At 38.3% G+C, this 18,258-nt stretch overlaps 1 protein-coding gene across 1 annotated transcript in view; it reads right to left on the reverse strand.

Moving 5' to 3' along the window:
* Positions 1–1,116: 1,116 nt before the first annotated feature.
* The window catches only part of GMNC (geminin coiled-coil domain containing), a gene marked incomplete at both ends in the record, with an annotated part of 45,405 nt that continues 28,263 nt past the window's right edge, over positions 1,117–18,258 (reverse strand). The window contains 4 exons of the mRNA XM_079767277.1: positions 1,117–1,737; positions 6,388–6,504; positions 7,466–7,554; positions 9,208–9,382. Coding sequence (XP_079623403.1) covers positions 1,117–1,737; positions 6,388–6,504; positions 7,466–7,554; positions 9,208–9,382 — 1,002 coding nt within the window. The remainder of the gene's footprint in view (positions 1,738–6,387; positions 6,505–7,465; positions 7,555–9,207; positions 9,383–18,258) is intronic.

Here is an 18,258-nt window from a genome sequence, read left to right on the forward strand (position 1 = left end):
AACTCCTGTACACTCTGCAGCTGGAAAAACTGAATTCTCACACCAGGGAAGCAGCTTTCTTGAGGCCACAGCAGATGTGTGGCTCTAAGTATCATGAGGGTGGCCACGGTGTCTAACTTGCTCATATTTTATTACCACCTCATGAATAGTACAGTGCTTGATATATGGTATGTGTTCTAGAAATATTTTGGGTGGGTCAATGAATGAAAAAATGAATACATGAACGAATGAATACATGAATGAATGAATGAATGAGACATAGGTAGAATCAGGGTAGCCTATGTTTTCAGGAATAAATGCCAGCATCTGGGTAATTAAGTTGATAATTTGATTTGTGATCACAAGTCCCTCAAAAATGTTCTTGTTTGGGCCATATTCATTTAAGAGGCAATGCCAGGTGCCTATAGAGACTGATACCCCGGGGGCATTTTGAGGTAATTTTAATTCTCTTTAATCTCTTAATTTATCTGTGGTATTGCTTATCAGTAGAGATACAGCTATTTAAAGAGACCTTGTCAACTCCACCCTGGGACACTCAACTTACTGAACTGCACTATACATAACACTACTCACATCTGCATTTGTCTTCGGGCCATGGTGATGGGCAAATGCACTTGTTTCTACCCTACCCCCAGCTACTTGAACACTCAGTAACAGGTACTTAGAGTAACAATAGTACTCTTTCTGAAGGCAGTTTTCAGAAATGAAGAGGAGCAGGAGAGTAATAGAAGTGAGATTGTGGAAGCTGTGAGCATTTAAACTGCCTGATGCAAGAAGAAAATATGTTAAATTTGTTATAATTGGAACGGCAAATGTAGGTCTCAAAGGAATATACAGGCAATTGGAAAATACCTTTTTCAAGTGCTGGGAGAAAGTCAACAGCAGGTGTTGGTGTGTAAGCAAGTCAAATTTAGGTGAAAGAAGAGCAGACATGTTTCATTATAGAATCTTGGAAGCCATTCCCTGCAGATTTAAGTGGGTAATTGAGAGTGACATTTAAAGTGGCAGGAGGCAGTCTTGGAAATAGCTTCTGTATTCCACATAGTCAGGTTCAAGTGCAAGAGAGGTCTTTGTAAACAGAGTTCACGGCAGTCCTTTGTGATAGAAGAGGGGTCACTAAGACTGTTTAGGAACCCAGGTAAACTTCCAGCCTCCCTCCTCATCTCGACGAACAAAGGCTTGTCCCTGGTGGAAGGAATGAGTTTTCACATTACAGTGAGGGCTCAGGGATGTGGAAAAGGCCATCTCAGTCTTATTGGGTGACACATCAGAAGTATAGTAAGGAAGAGTGTGCAGCCCTCCTGGGGGATTTGAAAGTTGAGAAAGGAAGTGAAAATCATCCCCAGGGCTGGCAGTGCTGCAGGAAGGAGTGGTTCTTTCACCTCCATAGTCAATTTGCAGATCCTTAGTGGGGGCCTTTTCATAATCAACTGCATCCTCCAGAAACTGGGGAAATGTGCTGGTGATTCTTCTGGGATGAGCGGAGAGGGCACTGTAGTTAGCTGATAAGGTATCATCAATGGTGTTGAGATCTTTTAACCCAAGTGTTTGAAGGACCCAGGGATCCACAGGGGGCCCAGGTTGTTCTTCACAGTTAGCAAATTCACTAGAGAGGTTTCTCTTGGCATTTTTGTGATGGGGGATCTCAGGAGGAAAATATCTTTGCTCTTTGGGTTTCCTCTTCCCCTTTCTGAATTTTCCATATGCTTTGGAGAAATCATCTGATGATAGCAATTTCTGGGGAAATAACATTTGCAAATATACACAGTCAGGTAATCAAGCAATATCATTTTCTTTACTGTTGTGTAATTACACCTGCTTCAAACAGTAACTAGTCTCCTTAAGTCCTTAGAAAACTTAATTAAACTTCTATTTTCACACACACACATGCACAAGTAAAACTGATTGCATTAGCTTCTGTTTCTAAGTTTAAATATATGATGAGAATTTACCACCTAAAAATTCCAATTTATATTTTTTACTAGTCATTTAAAAGTTGAAAGGAGTAAATTATGTCTTTAAATTTTTATCCAGGGAAGTAATTATTATTATAATGAAAATAATAGCAACTATCATGTAATCGACATTGGTTACATGCATGATCTCATTTTACGTACTGTTAAAATTTCCTTTAATAAAGAAACTAAGGCACAGGCATAGTAATGGCTTGTTAAAAATCACTTAGCCTAGATTTACATCTAAACCACCTGAATCTAGACAGAACAAGGGGAGGGAAGTTGGAGGGCTTGGTGAACAAGGTGAAGAGGTTGAGCAAAAATAAATAAACAATGCATAGAAACACACACAAAATAATAAAACATATTTTTTGGTTTTAAGTTAGTATTATACACCAATGATGTATCTTTTCACAATCAAATAATTGTAAAGTAATACATAATTTTAAATGTTTGTATTTTTTCCTAATGAATAATTAAAATTAGTTTATTCAACATAGCACTGGAAGTCTTACCCACAGCAATCAGACTAGAAAAAGGCATAGGAATCCAAATTGGAAAGGAGGAAGTAAAATTGTCATTATTTGGAGATGACATGATATTGTACATAGAAAACCCTAAAGACTCCACACCGAACAAACAAACAAACAAACAAAACCTACTAGATTTAATAAATGAATTTGGCAAAGTAGCAGGATACAAAATTAACAACCAAAAATTGATGGCGTTTTTATATACCAACTAGAGGCCCAGTGCACAGATTCATGCACTAGTGGGGTCCTTTGGCTTGGCCTGCCAGGATTGGGCTGAAACCGGCTCTCTGACATCCCCTGAGGGGTCCCAGATTGCAAAAGGGTGCAGGCCAGGCCGAGGGATCCCACCAGTGCACAATTGGGGCCCGGGAGGGACCACGGGAGGTCTCCAGGGCGTGTCCAGCCTGTCTTGCCCAGTACCGATCAGCAGGACCCCAGCAGCAAGCTAACCTACCAGTGCGAGTGTCTGTTCCCTGGTGGTCAGTACACGTCATAGTGGGCATCATAGTGACTGGTCAGACAGTCAAAAGGTCTGACACTTAGCATCTTAGGCTTTTATTATATAGGGTAATGAACTCTCAGAAAGAGAAATGAGAAACACAATCCCATTTATCATTGCAACAACAACAAAAAATAAGATACCTACGAATAAACTTAACCAAGGAAGAAGTAGACCTGCACATGGAAAACTATAGGACATTGAAAAAAGTAATAGAGGAAGATATAGTAAGTGAAAGAATATACTATGTTCATGGATTGAAAGAACTAACATCATCAAAATATCCATACTACCCAAAGCAATCTATAGATTCACTGTAATCCTTATCAAAACACCAATGGCATATTTCCAAATCTAGAACAAATATTCCAAAAAAATTTATGGAGCCAAAAAGGACCCCAAATAACCACAGCAATCTTGAGAAAAAAGAACAAAGTTGGAGGGATCACAATACCAGATATCAAGTCACACTACAAAGCCACTGTAATCAAAAAAGGCTGGTACTGGCACAAGAAGAGGCATATAGATCAATGGAACAGTACAGAAAACCCAGGAATAGACCCAACCCATTATGTTCAATTAATATTTAACAAAGGAGGCAAGAGCATACAATGAAGACAGTCACATCAATAAATGGTGTTGGGAAAATTAGACAGGTATATGCAAAAAAATTGGATTACCAAATTACACCATACACAAGAATAAACTCAAAGTGGATAAAATATATATGTAAGTAACAAAACCATAAAGATCCTAGAAGAAAACATACCAGTAAAATCTAAGACATTTCTCATAATAATATTTTTGCTAATATATCTCCTAGGGCAAGGGAAACAATGGAAAAAAATAAACAAATAGACTACATCAAACTAAAAAGCTTCTGCACAGCAAAAGAAACCATTAACAAAATTAAAAGGGAGCTTACTGTATGGGAGAACATATTTACCTATGATATATCTGATAAAGGGTTAATATCTAAAATATATAAGGAACTCATATAACTTAACAAAAGGAAGATGAATAATCTAATTAAAAATTGGCAAAGGACCTAAATAGACATAAAGATCACCAAGAGGCATATGAAAAAATGCTCAAAGTGACTGATCATCAGAGAGATGCAAATTAAAACCACAATGAGGTATCACCTCATGCCTGTCAGATTGGTTATTATCAATAAATAAACAAACAGCTAGTGCAGGTGAGGATGTGGAGAAATGGGACCCCTCATGCACAGTTGGTTGGAATGCATACTGGTTCAGCCACTGTGGAAAACAGTATGGAGTTTCCTCAAAAAATTTAAAATTGAACTGCCTTTGTACCCAGTGATTCTAGTTCTGGGAATATATCCTAAGAAACCTGAATCACTAATTCAAAAGAATATATGTAGCCCTATGATTATTGCAGGAGATGAGTGGATTAAAATGACGTGGGCCCTGGCTGGGTTGCTCAGGTGATTGGAGCATCATCAGGTACACCAAAAAGGTTGTTGGTTCGACTTCTGGTCAGGCACATACCTATGTTGTGGGTTACATCGATATGGGAGGAAGCTGATTGATGTTTATCTCTGCTCTCTCTCTCTCTCTCTCTCTCTCTCTCTCTCTCTCTCTCTTTCTCTCTCTTTCTCATCAATAAACATATGTCCTCAGGTGAGGATTTAAAAAAAAAATAGCTCTGGTACCTTTACACAATGGAATACTACATGGCTGTAAAAAAGAAGGAAATCTTACATTTTGTGACAGCTTGGATGGACCTGGAGATTATTATGCTAAGTGAAATAAGACAAATACCATATTATCTCACTTATATGTGGAATCTAATGAACAAAATAAGGTGACAAACAAAATAGAACCAGAGGCAGGGACACATGGAACAGACTGATAGCTGTCAGAGGGGATGGGATAAATAAGGACAGATTGGATGAAAGAAGGTGAAGAGATTAGCCAAAAAACTTATATGCATAATCCATAGACACAAATAACAGTGTGGTGATGGCCAGAGGGAAGGGGAGGCAGGACTGGGTGGAGGTGGGCAAGGGGTGGGGAGGGAAGGGGATATCTGTAGTAGTGTCAACAATAAACATAAATTAAAAAAATAAAATTGGGACAACTGTAATACTTTCAACAATAAAAATAAATTAAAAAATAAAAATAATAAAATGAGTTGCAATTACTGTCCAAAAAGAAAAAAAAGAAACACTATGTAACACTGCTTCCTCTTATTTCATTAACTTTCATAGCACTCCCATGTGATATGTATTATAGTATTCTAAATCTTGCAAAATTGAGAATAAGGGAGAAAAAACTGCCTAATTAATATCACATACTAATTTAATAACTGTTCTTTTTCTGGAGTTAAGGCTAATAATGATAAGAGCTGAATTGTGAAGGACTCAAAAATAGTGTGCCTCTTTTTCTCTGAACTGTTATGTCCAGTAAGAGTAGTAAAAATCATCATCAATTTAGATGAAATCATATCAAATAATGCAGCTTGTCTAGAAGTAAGGTAAAGATTGATAGAAGCAATAATAATAACAGAATGGCAAAAAGATAACAAAAAATATGAAAACCAAAGCAATGAAGAAGAACAAAAAGGGGCTATGGGCAAGCTATTTACCCTCGACTTAGAATAATTCATTTTAGAAGTGTAAGAAAAATGCTTATTAAAAGATAATATATCCCTGGCCAATGTGGCTCTGTTGGTTGGGCATCATCCTATGCACTGAAAAGTTGCTGGTTTGATTTCTGTTCAGGGAACTTGCTTGGGTTTGGGGCTGGATCCTTGGTGCAGGAAACAGCCAATCAATGTTACTCTCACATTGATGTTTCTGTCTCGCTCCCTCTCCCTCTCTCTAAAAATCAATTACAAAATAAAGATAATGTAATTAGCAATCTCTAATTGACAATCAAGAGATCTGGGCTCCAGTCATATTCATGACAATTCAGAGCTGGGAAGATTCTTAAAAGATCTTTTAGCCCATTGATTTGCAGATGAAGGTAACTGAGGCCCTAAGTGACAGTGACTCGCCAAAAGTCAAACAGTTGATGAAAAGAACCCAGTGTTCCTCAGATCTGATTCCCTCTCCAATGTTCCATCTAACTAAGTCTGTCTTTAATTAGCTTCTGTGGTCCCAGCAACTCCCTTGGCTGGCTTTTGATCCTTAAGCAACTTCTTTTGTAATATATGACTAAAATATATAATCTAGTTGCTTCCAAGAAATGATACATAAAAATTCTTCTGAAAGTGCTGTATTTTGATTAGAAAAATCCATCCATCCTATAAATGCATTTGAAGGCACGTTTGGTACACTTCCTCCATTTAATCAAGGAGTGTTATCCAAATGCTCTCCTTTCTCAAATAGACTTATATCCACTCTATCCTTATAGAGGGGAGAGGTACATACCTTGGCTTTTTCCTCAAGACATTTAACCAGAGCAGAATTCAGGTATTGTCTGAGGTGATTATTCTCTTCATGTAACCTAGCAAGTTCTTCTTCCTTCTGCACCAGAGTATCTTGGAGCTGCAAAAAGTAGACAATGGTGAAGGCTGCTCCACTATATTGACTTTGTAACCATGTAATAGTGCCACTGATCCTTAACCTGCTTAAACCTGATTATTATTTTGTTTGTTTTAAGAACTCTACCTCAGGGAGCCCTCCTCCTCAGAGGCCTAAATTCAGTCTACACCCACCTACCACCTGATTGTTCAGTTTTGTGCTCTGATTTTTTTTTTTCATTGCAAAGTGTTTGAAGAGATTATATGACTTTTAAAATTGTAACCACAAGGGAAGGTATGTAGGAAAATGAACTGCGTGCAACTGTTTAAATATAGAAAAAGATGTTTGGAAAAGTTTTGCTGGACTTTTACCTTGTACTTTACAAAAAAAAAAAAAGAAGAAGAATAAAAAAGGTGGGTTGGCTTCCCTCAGTCTCAGATTTATCGGCTTGTATATCCACTTCATTAAATTACTCTCTCTGAAACAGCTATAAGCAAATTATGGAATATGAAGCAATCTTTGTAAAAAACTTACAACCATTATTCCTTCTCCAAGTGATGAACTATGATTTTAAAATATTACCACACTCATTATATCATTTGATCTTTCCAACAGCTCACAAAGGAAGGCAGCCCAAATATTTCAATTTCACAGATAAGGAAATAAGGATTCAAGAGGGCATACAGCTAATATATGTGCAGAGTCAGGGTTTGACTTTTGATCTTCCTAGTGGGTTTTGGTTGCTGTTGGTGGTTGTGGTGGTGTTTTTTGTTTGTTTGTTTTCTGGGGGTTGTTTATTTGTTTTTTCTTTGGTATTATCACCTAAATTTTATCACTCTATAGACTTATAATCACTTGGGTCCTAAACTGAAAGTTAACATATGAATTTACAAGGGAAAGGAAGCAATGTGACATTGAGGAACAACATTAAGAATGGACTGCATGGAGCATGGCCGGTCCCAGTGTTCTGATCTTCTGTACATACCTGCTTGTTTCTGTAGAGCTGAGAGGAAAGCTGAGCCTCTTCCCATGAACAAGAATTAGGAAAAGGGAAATTCAAGTCACTGGATGATTCTATGTGGAAACACCAAATGGGCAACTGAGAAAATACACTTGCAGTTTTGGGTTGATAAAGAATTTACAAAAATATTTCAGAATGTTTAATAGGTTCAATTTCCATTCCAAAAATAGCCATTGCCTCCGTACAGGAAAACAAAATATTTAAAGCTTTAGGAACGGCCAGGATGCCATAAAAGACAAATATTCATAGACTATATACCAGAATAGCTACAGAGGTGCATTTTTAAGAGCTAACAAGTCACATCCCTCCCTACTATATGTATTCCTGCTGGCTAAATTTATAAAGACTGTCCCATCTGCATTATTAATTCACTCAAATATTTACTGATCCACCCCCACTAGGCATAACATTGCAATTCCACTATGTTTTTATCTTATTTTCTAAGCTTTACTGCTTGAAAATGTAGGCTCTAGAATCAAATTCTATTTTTGATGCTACCATTTTCCCCAGATGAAAATCTCTGCCTGTCACCCTAGCAGTTAAATCTGATGGAGAATATTTATGCAGAATTCTTTGTGGTAGCAATTTCTACTTTAAAATAATTTGTACCTTACTTTTCTGAAGACATTGGTGAAATCTCAAAATGACAACTCATGTATTTCAAATACCATTCTCTGTATGTTTTACATGCTTTTACAAATAGGTGTTTTGTTTTGTTTTCATATTTGACAATAAGCTGTACCGACCAAGAAAACAATGGTCGGGCATACTAAATCGGTTTACTTTTACCTTCTTTTCCTCACCTAAAACAGTTCTGACTCTTGCCTTTGTGTATTTAAACAGAAATATTACTACAGAAATATTTTTAATTAAAGTAGAACAATGGATAAGGAGACAAGAATAAAATTTTATAAACTGTTTCATTTCATAGTCTTGGGCATTCTGTTTCTCTGTTTCTTGTGGTAGAAGAAAAAACTGAAAAACTTTCTTCCTGATATATGTGTTTTTTTATAGTTTGGGGCTTTTTGTGTCTTTTCTCAAATTAAAAATATTATGTGGCAGAATCAATAGTGCAGATATTTAATTCTAAATTGTCTCAGAGTTTTTTCAGAAACTTGAATGTTAATACATAAATTTATTTAATATTTATAAATACTGTTGACTAAGCTCTAGGTTAAAATCAATATGCAATTTTCCATCAATGTTATACTTCCTTCCAAAATTGAAGTCTTCTTGGGGCAAAAAAAAGAATCATTTTTTTCTACTTACAAGACACTGTTCATAGACTTTGCTCTATGAAATAAAATATTAAGTTAGTATTTCTCCTTGTTTTTCTCTCATACCCAGGGAAACTCCAAAAGAACTGTTCTAACTCATGTCTTGATTCCAAAAGCATCCCACTAGGATTGCTCATAAAACTTTGATCCAGACCCAAACTCTCTCAGTGAATTGGAAATCTCCAAGTACTGAAAGGTATAGGGAGAAATACAGATTGTCCAGCAGGCAAAGGGAAGAAGCTTGTTTTCACTATTTGGCAAGTACAAAAGAATGGATTATTTAGCTTGTATAATGCAGGAGTCTTTGGGCTTTCTTAAACTTTTCGTACCATCCCTTCTTCTACAGAGTTCCAGCCCATGATGCTTTGCAACTATGGGTGCTGTAAAAGGGCTTCAGATCTACCAGGAAAGCGGAAGAGCAGAACTTACCCTGTGCCTGTGGTGCTTGTTGGGGCTCTCTGTTGTCCAGGAGACCAGCAGCCCAGAAAGAGACCCAAGTCTCCGTGGAAACGTCAACACTAGATTCTGACGTTGTAGTGGAATACGGGCAATTATAGCTCTGGCCTCCTACAAAGTACTGGTCTTGGCAAGGCAGAACAGTGTTCTGTGAAAATCAGTATGAAGGGTAGAGGGGTTCCCAGCAGATGGGGTGATGGGGATTTGGAGAGAGGAAAGGGTGGGAGAAAGATGCCAAAATTACACGCAATGAATAAAAAACAGTAAAGGTGCTAACTATAGATCCCAGATTAATTTTGACTGGTCAAAATATAAATACTAGAAGGGAGTCAACTCCTTGGCTTACCCAGTACTATCCTAAGACCCTCTCAGCAAAGAACAGGCTACAATTGAATGGTCCAAATTGGTACATATCCAGGAGTATTCTCTATTGCCATGTCTGAGTCATCTAACAGGCTACCTATGATCTAAGTAAAAGGAATTTTACTTAATGATTCAAAGACATAAGAACTACTTGACTCTTTCTAGCAAATACCTTAATTATATTTCCAATAGCCTTGAAAGACATATAATACTAAGGCTGAAATAAACAGAACAACAAAATATAATCTAACTTCCTTATTTTAGTTTCTTTCTGAACTCTACAGGTGCCCCATTCATCTCTTTTTCTCTACTCTGGCTTCAAATGCTACTGGATCCTGTGGTGATCTGAATGGTTTTAAATAGATAGATAGATAGATTCCAGAGATAATGAAATACATATTGCCCCTCACTCCTAACTCTAAGCTCAGGAGCATAAAATCACTCCAAGTAAATACATAAGCAGAGCTGAACTAAATTAATCAGCAGAGACAGCAAGCTCCAGGTCTCTCCATCACCAGGTCTCAGTGCCCTTCCAGAGTTATCTTGCCACTCCTAACTTCCTGGCAGGTATTCTCCACTGTGTTCTGAGCCAGTGAGCACCCTCCTCCCAGAACTCATCAAACACAATCTACCCAAATGCCCAGGCAGGGGCAGGTATGCAGCAGCCTTCCTGGGTTAATTTGTACAACAACCCATTTCTAATTATTTGTCAATGTTTAATCAGGTAAAAGCCATTAATTTAAGCGGAGTGAAGATTTGGACAAACTCTTTTGACCACTATAACTCGTTGTTGACTTGAGGACTTTCTTGGGCATAACATAAACAAAGAAAACAAATAAGAAAGAAAAAAAACCCTCACATGTTCCTGGTAAATTAAGTTTTGAAAAAGCCCATTTTGAAGCAAGTCCAGCTTGGGCAGTGCAGACTAAAGAAATTCAGCCAAAGTTTATCAAGTGCTATTTCTTTTATTCTAAAAGCATGTTTGTAGGCTCTTTCCCTGAGGTTATTACTGGAATTAGAGCTGAGCTATTATGCAATTGACACCTGAGAAGAAAACAAACCCCAAATAGCCCTAGACTAGGTTAAGTCCAAGTGTTTGCTAATATGTGCATAATCTAGAGAAAGATGTGGAATGAAAAGTGAGTGCAGGTGTACAGGGAAAGTTGGGAGAAAGAAATAACAGAGAGGGTAAAGGATGAGAGAGAGGGGGAATGAGAAAGGGAGATGGGCAGCAAAGAACCTGTCTTATTAATTGACAGGTAGCAGAGAAATCTTCCTTCCAAGGTGGAAGAAATTCTAAACGCAAAGCTTACTAGCTCTCATCACCCCCAGGTTTCACCAGCGAGCTAGCAAAAGCCAGCTCCTCACTTACCATCTTGCAGTGGAAGAAGGCGCTGCAGAAACTGAGTCCACTCTTAATTTTTCGGAAAAGCTGGTGGGAGTTTTAAATGGGACTGAGGGGAGGAGCTAGGAGAGGCGAGTTCTAATCTGCAGGAGCTGCGGGTGACGCTAGGGGCTCCCGGTGAGCGCCGCCTCTGATTTGGTGCGAGGCTCAGGAATCATCCAGCCAAAGCCAAAATCATTAGCGCTCAGGGCGATCGCCTGCTGGGACCTGAAACCTTCAAAACGCGCGCCGGTGCAGGCTCGCTGCCGGCGTCAGGGGTGGCGGAGACCGCACAGCCCGGGCAGACTGGGCGAGCACCCGCTCCCGCCCGCGCGGTGCGCAGGGCCTGGCAGGACGGGGCCGACTGGTTGGCAGGTGCCAGGGCGTAGGGTCAGCCCAAACCCGCATCTCAGGGATCAGGCCAGCACTAGGGGAAGCCCAATAATAGGCTCCAGAGTTAATACTGCTCCTGTGTATTTTTCCGGTCACGTGATAAATATCAACTTGCTCTATGCCATTGTGAATTGATTGGCTTTTTTTTCTCCTTCTATCATATGGCTCGTTTTCCCCAACTCCTAAAGTGGGTGTTAGATGTGGTGGTGATCTATCTCCATTCTAGAATGTAAGCTTCAGAGGAATAGAGGGTTCTGTCTGTTTTGTTCACTGCTTTCTCCAAAGGGCCTGGGACAATTTTTAGCATGTGATGGGGTGCTCAATTAAGAATGAATTAGGTTACAAATTTAAGAATCTAAAGTGTCTGTCTCTGTGTCGGTCCTATCCTCACAACTACTATTATATAAATAAATTATTACAATGAAGAAAAATTAGTGTGTTAATACTTCTCAATTAAAATGTTTAATTTCCACCATCTTCTCTCTTGCATTTTATTCTCATGATTCCTGTGATTTCATATCCAGAGGTGAAAGAGGCATAATAGCATCTTTAAAACTTTTCATATATATAAGTTGAAATAGCCAACTTATTTCAAATGACAGTAACTTAGGAGGAAGGTGCTCTTCTTGTCCCTGTTTTAAAGGATGGCAACTGATGTACCGAAGTTAAGAAACTTGACCAGTGTTTTCTTTTCTTTTTTTAAAAATATATTTTGTTGATTTTTTTTACAGAGAGGAAGGGAGAGGGATAGAAAGCTAGAAACATCGATGAGAGAGAAACATCGACCAGCTGCCTCCTGCACACCCCCTACCGGGAATGTGCCCGCAACCAAGGTACATGCCCTTGACCGGAATCGAACCCGGGACCTCTCAGTCCACAGGCCGACGCTCTATCCACTGAGCCAAACCGGTTTTGGCTTGACCAATGTTTTCAGTTAGGTACTGGCAGACTCGGGATTTGACCATCTGGCTCCAGCATCCATGCTTCTAACCACTATAATTTTTTTTTTCTTGAATCTCTTGACTTCTTTCACTGCAAGTTATAGCCATGTATGCAATAGGCATTTTCATGCACTGAATTGTGTTCCATCAAAATGTATATCTTTTATCCCTAACCCTCAATATGACTATATTTGGAGATAGGGACTCTAGAGAGGTAATCAAGGTTAAGATGTTATAAGGATGGTACTGGAAGCAAACAAGACTGGTGTCCTTATAAGAAGAGAAAGAGCCACAGGGGTGGCATGTGGGGAGAAAAGGAAACAGCCAGAAGGGGGACATTTGCAAGTCGAGGAGAGAGGCCTAGGAGAAACTGATAACACAGCAGACTCCTTGATCTTGGACTTCCAGCCTCCAGAACAGTGAGAAAATAAATTTTTTATTGTTTGAGCAACCCAGTCTGTGGTTCTTGTTATGGAAGCCCCAGCCAACGAATACAGGCATGGTGTAGGAATTGAGAAAACTTATGATTCTGGCATGCATGATCCTTTCTTTAAACTAGTTTTGACCATTTTTTTATTCTGCCTTGCCTTGTACATATCATCCATAACACTTCGCAGTGATTAGCTGACAGCAGATGCTCATTAAGTGTTCTGTGTCAAAATAAAAAAATAAAAAAAAAAGAATACAAGAGGAAGAGGAGGAAGGCTCTAGACTTCATAGAGTCCTCTTCTCCTGTTCTAATACTGTTTATTCACAAGCATTTTTACATGGACATTACCAGGTTTGGAGATTACGGCCTGGAAGTTACTGCCTGGATTACTTGACATGAATGGTCCCCTCTCTACTCTCACTGCATAAGGGGAGAGAATGCCCTGGCAATATGACCCTGAGATAATGAGGGAAAACAGATCAAAACCCATTCAGGTAGTAATAATCGGTGATCTTGTTCAGGGTGAAGAGCACCAATGGCAGAGAAAGGAGGATTGAGTTGAAAACTGTCAAAAATGAGACCTGTGAGCCTGTGGAAGATATTACTTCTTGACCCCAAAAGTGACTCAAAATGGGCAATTGTGAAAACATGGCATAAAAGTAAAAGGCATAGGCTTTGGATACAAATATATACCTGGGTTGAAATTCCTGCTCTACTCTGAGACTGAATCACCTGGGGCTATATTATCATGTTCTCTAAGTCCTCAGTTAGCTCTTCTGGTAAATTAAGAAAGAAATATCTATTTGAGAGATTAAAAGACTGACCACTAATGTTTGAATATTCCTAATTCACTATCTACATTACGGATAGTAGCTATTATTATGGTTTGATGTAGAGGACTTTGCTTTTTGAACACGTGTGCTGCTGTGCCTTGCTTGTTAAAACTAAGTGAAAATGAAAGTTACATTTAAAAACCATGTGAGGTTTTTTTAGGACTAGCAATATTTTTTAAAATTTTCAATGGGTTTTAGTTACACAAGTGTCATAAATCACTAACAACTTGAGTGTCGTGGAAGTGGGAGTATTTAGGGTGGTAGAGAATCCCTCAAGTTAAACAGTGAAGAACTATTGACAATGGAACATAAATCTGAAGATAAAGCTCTCCTGAAATCATAAACTGATGGAAAATTTTCCAAATTCTTAAGGTCTGATTTAAGCACATCTTTTTATTTTAAGTCTACTGCTTAGGTATAAGTCTTATGTTTTTTTGGTTGGTTGTTTGATGGTGTTTGTTTGTGTGTTTGTTTGTTTGTTTGTTTGTTTGAAAAATGAGTCAAATAAGCAATAATGTAAAATCTTTTGGTCATTTTTAATTTATATATTTGAAAGAAAGAGGGGCAATTTTCTTAGTGGTTGTAACACATGTAGATGTTTTTTCATCTATGAATAAGATTAGTTAAAAAACTGCCTTTTGTATTGTGGCTGAAGTGATGGTGTTAAAAGGGAGGTGGCTAATAACAGCCCAATTGTTGAATCAGGGCTCTGCCTCCTGCCAGGGCAAAGATATAACAAAATAGGAGGTAATTTGACCTACACACAAACCAAACCTACAGACAGAAATGAGTAGAGTATGATCAGAGGTGAGCCAAGGAGATAAATAGTTTGGCATATGGAATGTTCTTTTATTTCACCCCTGGAGGACACTTTACTCAATTGCCTTATTAGTGAATTCAGTAGCATATATAACAAAAGAACAATTTTAAATTCTCTTTACAATCATAGCTTTTTTCCATAGCTTCAACAGCTGAATCTCAGGCGATAAAAAGATAGTATTTCTGCTTTCACATGAAGGTAAAGAAAGGAGTAACCCTTAGAGAAAATTCAATGCAGTAGTAATTTGCCTTGGGCGATTAAACATATGAATATTTTATTTCAGCCTATCTGGAGAATGATTACACATTTAGTTTGTTAAGATATAGCTTTGAATTTCATCTCTCCAGAATGATGTGTAGAAATCATGTTTATATGGGGTATTGCCTACTCCCTACCATCTGTAAATCAGCATGGCTTCTAGCAACCAGCATATATGCAATAACATATGCATATATGAACAGAAGAACAATTTAGTAACTGTTAATTCTGGCAACAAAATAAATTTAATGTTTGAGAAAATGATAACAGGTTATTAGCCAGAAGAGAGAAAGTCCTTGGATAAATAGCACTCTATAGAAGAGTTTGGTGTGGCCGACGTGCTCAGTGGTTGAGCATCGACTATGAACTAGTAGGTCATGATTCAATTCTGTGGTCAGGGCACATGCCTGGGTTGCATGCTGGATCCCTGATCAATGATTCCCTCTCATCATTGATGTTTCTATCTCTCTCTCCCTCTCCCTTCCTCTCTGAAATCAATAAAAATATGTTTTTTAAAACTCTGTGTGAGAGGGAGGAGAATGGATATTTATGACACTATTTTATTGGGTGTTTGAGCCAGAATTTATTTCAAAAGAATTATAATGAACTTTTGCCCTATATTGGCTTATTAAGTGATTACCTGATTTTTCAGTTATATTTTATTGCATTCTATTAAAGGACATTATATATTATTGTTTCTTTCACAAATTTGAAGATTATCAAGTATAAGGGTATATTTTTCAAATATAAATGATTTACTTCATATTGAGGGATAGCTAGCAAATAGATATAGGTCTATATTTGAGGTAAACCTGTTCTGAACTCTGTAGCATTGCTTTCTGGCTTTTCTCATAAGATAGCACTTAAAAATAAGGGGGTAGGTGTGGAAGGAAGGGGGTTAATGGGCGGGGTGAAAGGGACATCTGTAATACTTTGAGCAATAAAGATAAATTTAAAAAATGGCTGTGGGTAAGCTGGAATAAATAGTTGACACTTATCCTGACTGTTGAGGGCATGGGGGCTCTCATTTCTCTCAGGCCCTATCAAAGCTATAACTCTGTGACTTGGTATACTTGTTGGGAAACTCTGTTTATGATAACTTATCTGGTCAAATTGGAATACAGTCATCTCAATACTACTACAAAAACACATAAAAAACAGTGAAATTAGTTTAGCATTACCACAAAGGTTAGAGATGTGAAATCCCAAACCAAACAAAATAAATACAACTCTGCTCCCTATTATTTTACTCCAACCACATTAGAAAATAATTAAAATAGAGAGTTATTATGATAACCATATATCAGAGATATGCTAGTTCAATTATAATTTGAAACAAAGTGAATTTCTGCTTTAGGAGCTCCAGTATTTTCATAAAATAGGCTCCAGTGCATTCATTGCTCCTGAAATCACCCATAGGAATTATTGATAGATTCCTGGGTGGATTGCTGACTAGACTTTTTGCACTCGGATGTCGAGTGTGACTCGACACGGTTAGCATCGGTAGCAGCTCGTACGTTGAATTGTATTGAATGTATCAATAATTTGAAATATAAAAAAATCCAAATAAATAAGTTTGTATGAAAAGAAACTCCAGTTTTTTATTCTACTGCCGTGCTTTGTAAAATCTGGGGTATTTAAAAAATTAAATCCCGAGTAGAATAAAGGAATCGAGAAAAAAGCAAGCGAGCGCAAAGGGTTAAAGATCTGAAAAGTGAATTGTCACTGACCAACGCATCCAATTTTACCCTGAAGATAGTGGAAATAAAGACATCACTGTGGTTTCTTCAAAAAAATGTAGGCCATGGTGTAATACCAAATAAGACAACTGAAACCATTTAGCCCTGGAATTATCAGAGAACCTGAAATAATGTGGCCCTTTCATGAAAAGAAGACAAAGAAATATATCCTATATAATAAAGAGGTAATATGCAAATTGACAATCACTCCAACACACAAGATGACTGCCCACGTGTGGTCAAAGATGGCCGCCCCCATGTGGACACATGATGGCCACCACAAGATGGCCAGCAGGGGAGGGCAGTTGTGGGCGATCAAGCCAGCAGGGGAGGGCAGTTGGGAGGGACCAGGTCTGCAAGGGAGGGCAGTTTGGGGCGACCAGGCCTGCAGGGGAGGGCAGTTGGGGACGACCAGGCTGGCAGGGAGGGCAGTTAAGGGTGACCAGGCCTGCAGGGGAGGGCAGTTGGGGGCGACCAGGCCAGCAGGGGAGGGCAGTTAGGGGTGATCAGGCCAGCAGGAGAGGGCAGTTAGGCGCAATCAGGCCGGCAGGGGAGCAGTTAGGCGCAATCGGGCCGGCAGGGCAGTTAGGCGCAATCAGGCTGGCAGGGGAGTGGTTAGGGGGTTATCAGGCTGGCAGGCAGAAGTGTTAGGGGCAATCAGGCAAGCAGGCAGGCGAGCAGTTGGGAGCCAGCAGTCCTGGATTGTGAGAGGGATGTCTGACTGCCCGTTTAGGCCTGATCCCACTCGAGGGATCCCAGATTGGATAGGATGCAGGCTGGGCTGAAGGACACCCCTCCCCCTGTGCATAAATTTTGTGCACCGGGCCTCCAGTTTAGATATAAGGTGTTAAGCTACAATGAAGTTATAATTCCATATTTTATACTCTATACATGTGATGCTGAAGCAAGTACATATTTTGTAATCTATAAAATTTATATCATGTTGACTGAATTTTTATTAACCCAATAATTTGTGGCAAAATTATCTTATTTATCATCAAATAAAATAAATTTACTTGAAATTTTTAACAATGAAATTTGGGTATTTCTAATCAATCTCTGTTTTCCACATTTGTTTTTCATAAAATGAAAGCATAATGCTAACCTCTAGGCCAGTAGAAGCATTTATACATTCAAAACCAACCTGAGAAAAATACAGAGAATTATAATTTCTATGATATTAATAATGCTGAATGACATTAGAATGAATGAACAGAAGCATTATGATTTGAATAAAATACCATTACAACAATAAAGGAAAACTTCAAAATTGTCTATAAATGTTAGAAAAAGAGGGCTATGGTGAAAACAGTGCAGACATTTTTTTTTCTTTATTCAACCAGATGTGTTCCTGCCTCTGGAATAGCTGTATTAGCACTGTATGACCAAATCATTTCCAATAATCTTAAACACACAAATAAATTCAATGGCTTCATTTATAGGTAGGAGGGCACCAAAGCCAAGCAAGCAAATTGAAAATGGTCTATTATCCTAGAACACAATAGGTAAAAACTCAAGTAGTATATTGCAGAACTTGCATATTATTTTTTAAATTTTAAGAGCAATTATTTGTGTATTCTTTAGTATCTATCAACCTGGCTATATATAAATGTACTGTTTATATATTTGCATATATACATATGTATGTACAGGGAGTGATTCAGGAAACTCACTGCCTTGAAATACTTACATTGGAAGTGCAAAGATGTTGGGAAACAAAGACTTATTCTCTACGCCTCATTTTTCTATAAAGGGGCAACTGTTAGCCAAGGAAACAGATTTTTTTGATTTATGAACTTGGAAGAAGGGAAAATAACATTTTCCCAGCCTCTGTCCCTGTGTCTGGCTGTCCCTGTCACCTGT

Source organism: Cnephaeus nilssonii (assembly GCF_951640355.1).
Source record: "Cnephaeus nilssonii genome assembly, chromosome: 3".
Lineage (NCBI taxonomy): Eukaryota > Metazoa > Chordata > Mammalia > Chiroptera > Vespertilionidae > Cnephaeus > Cnephaeus nilssonii.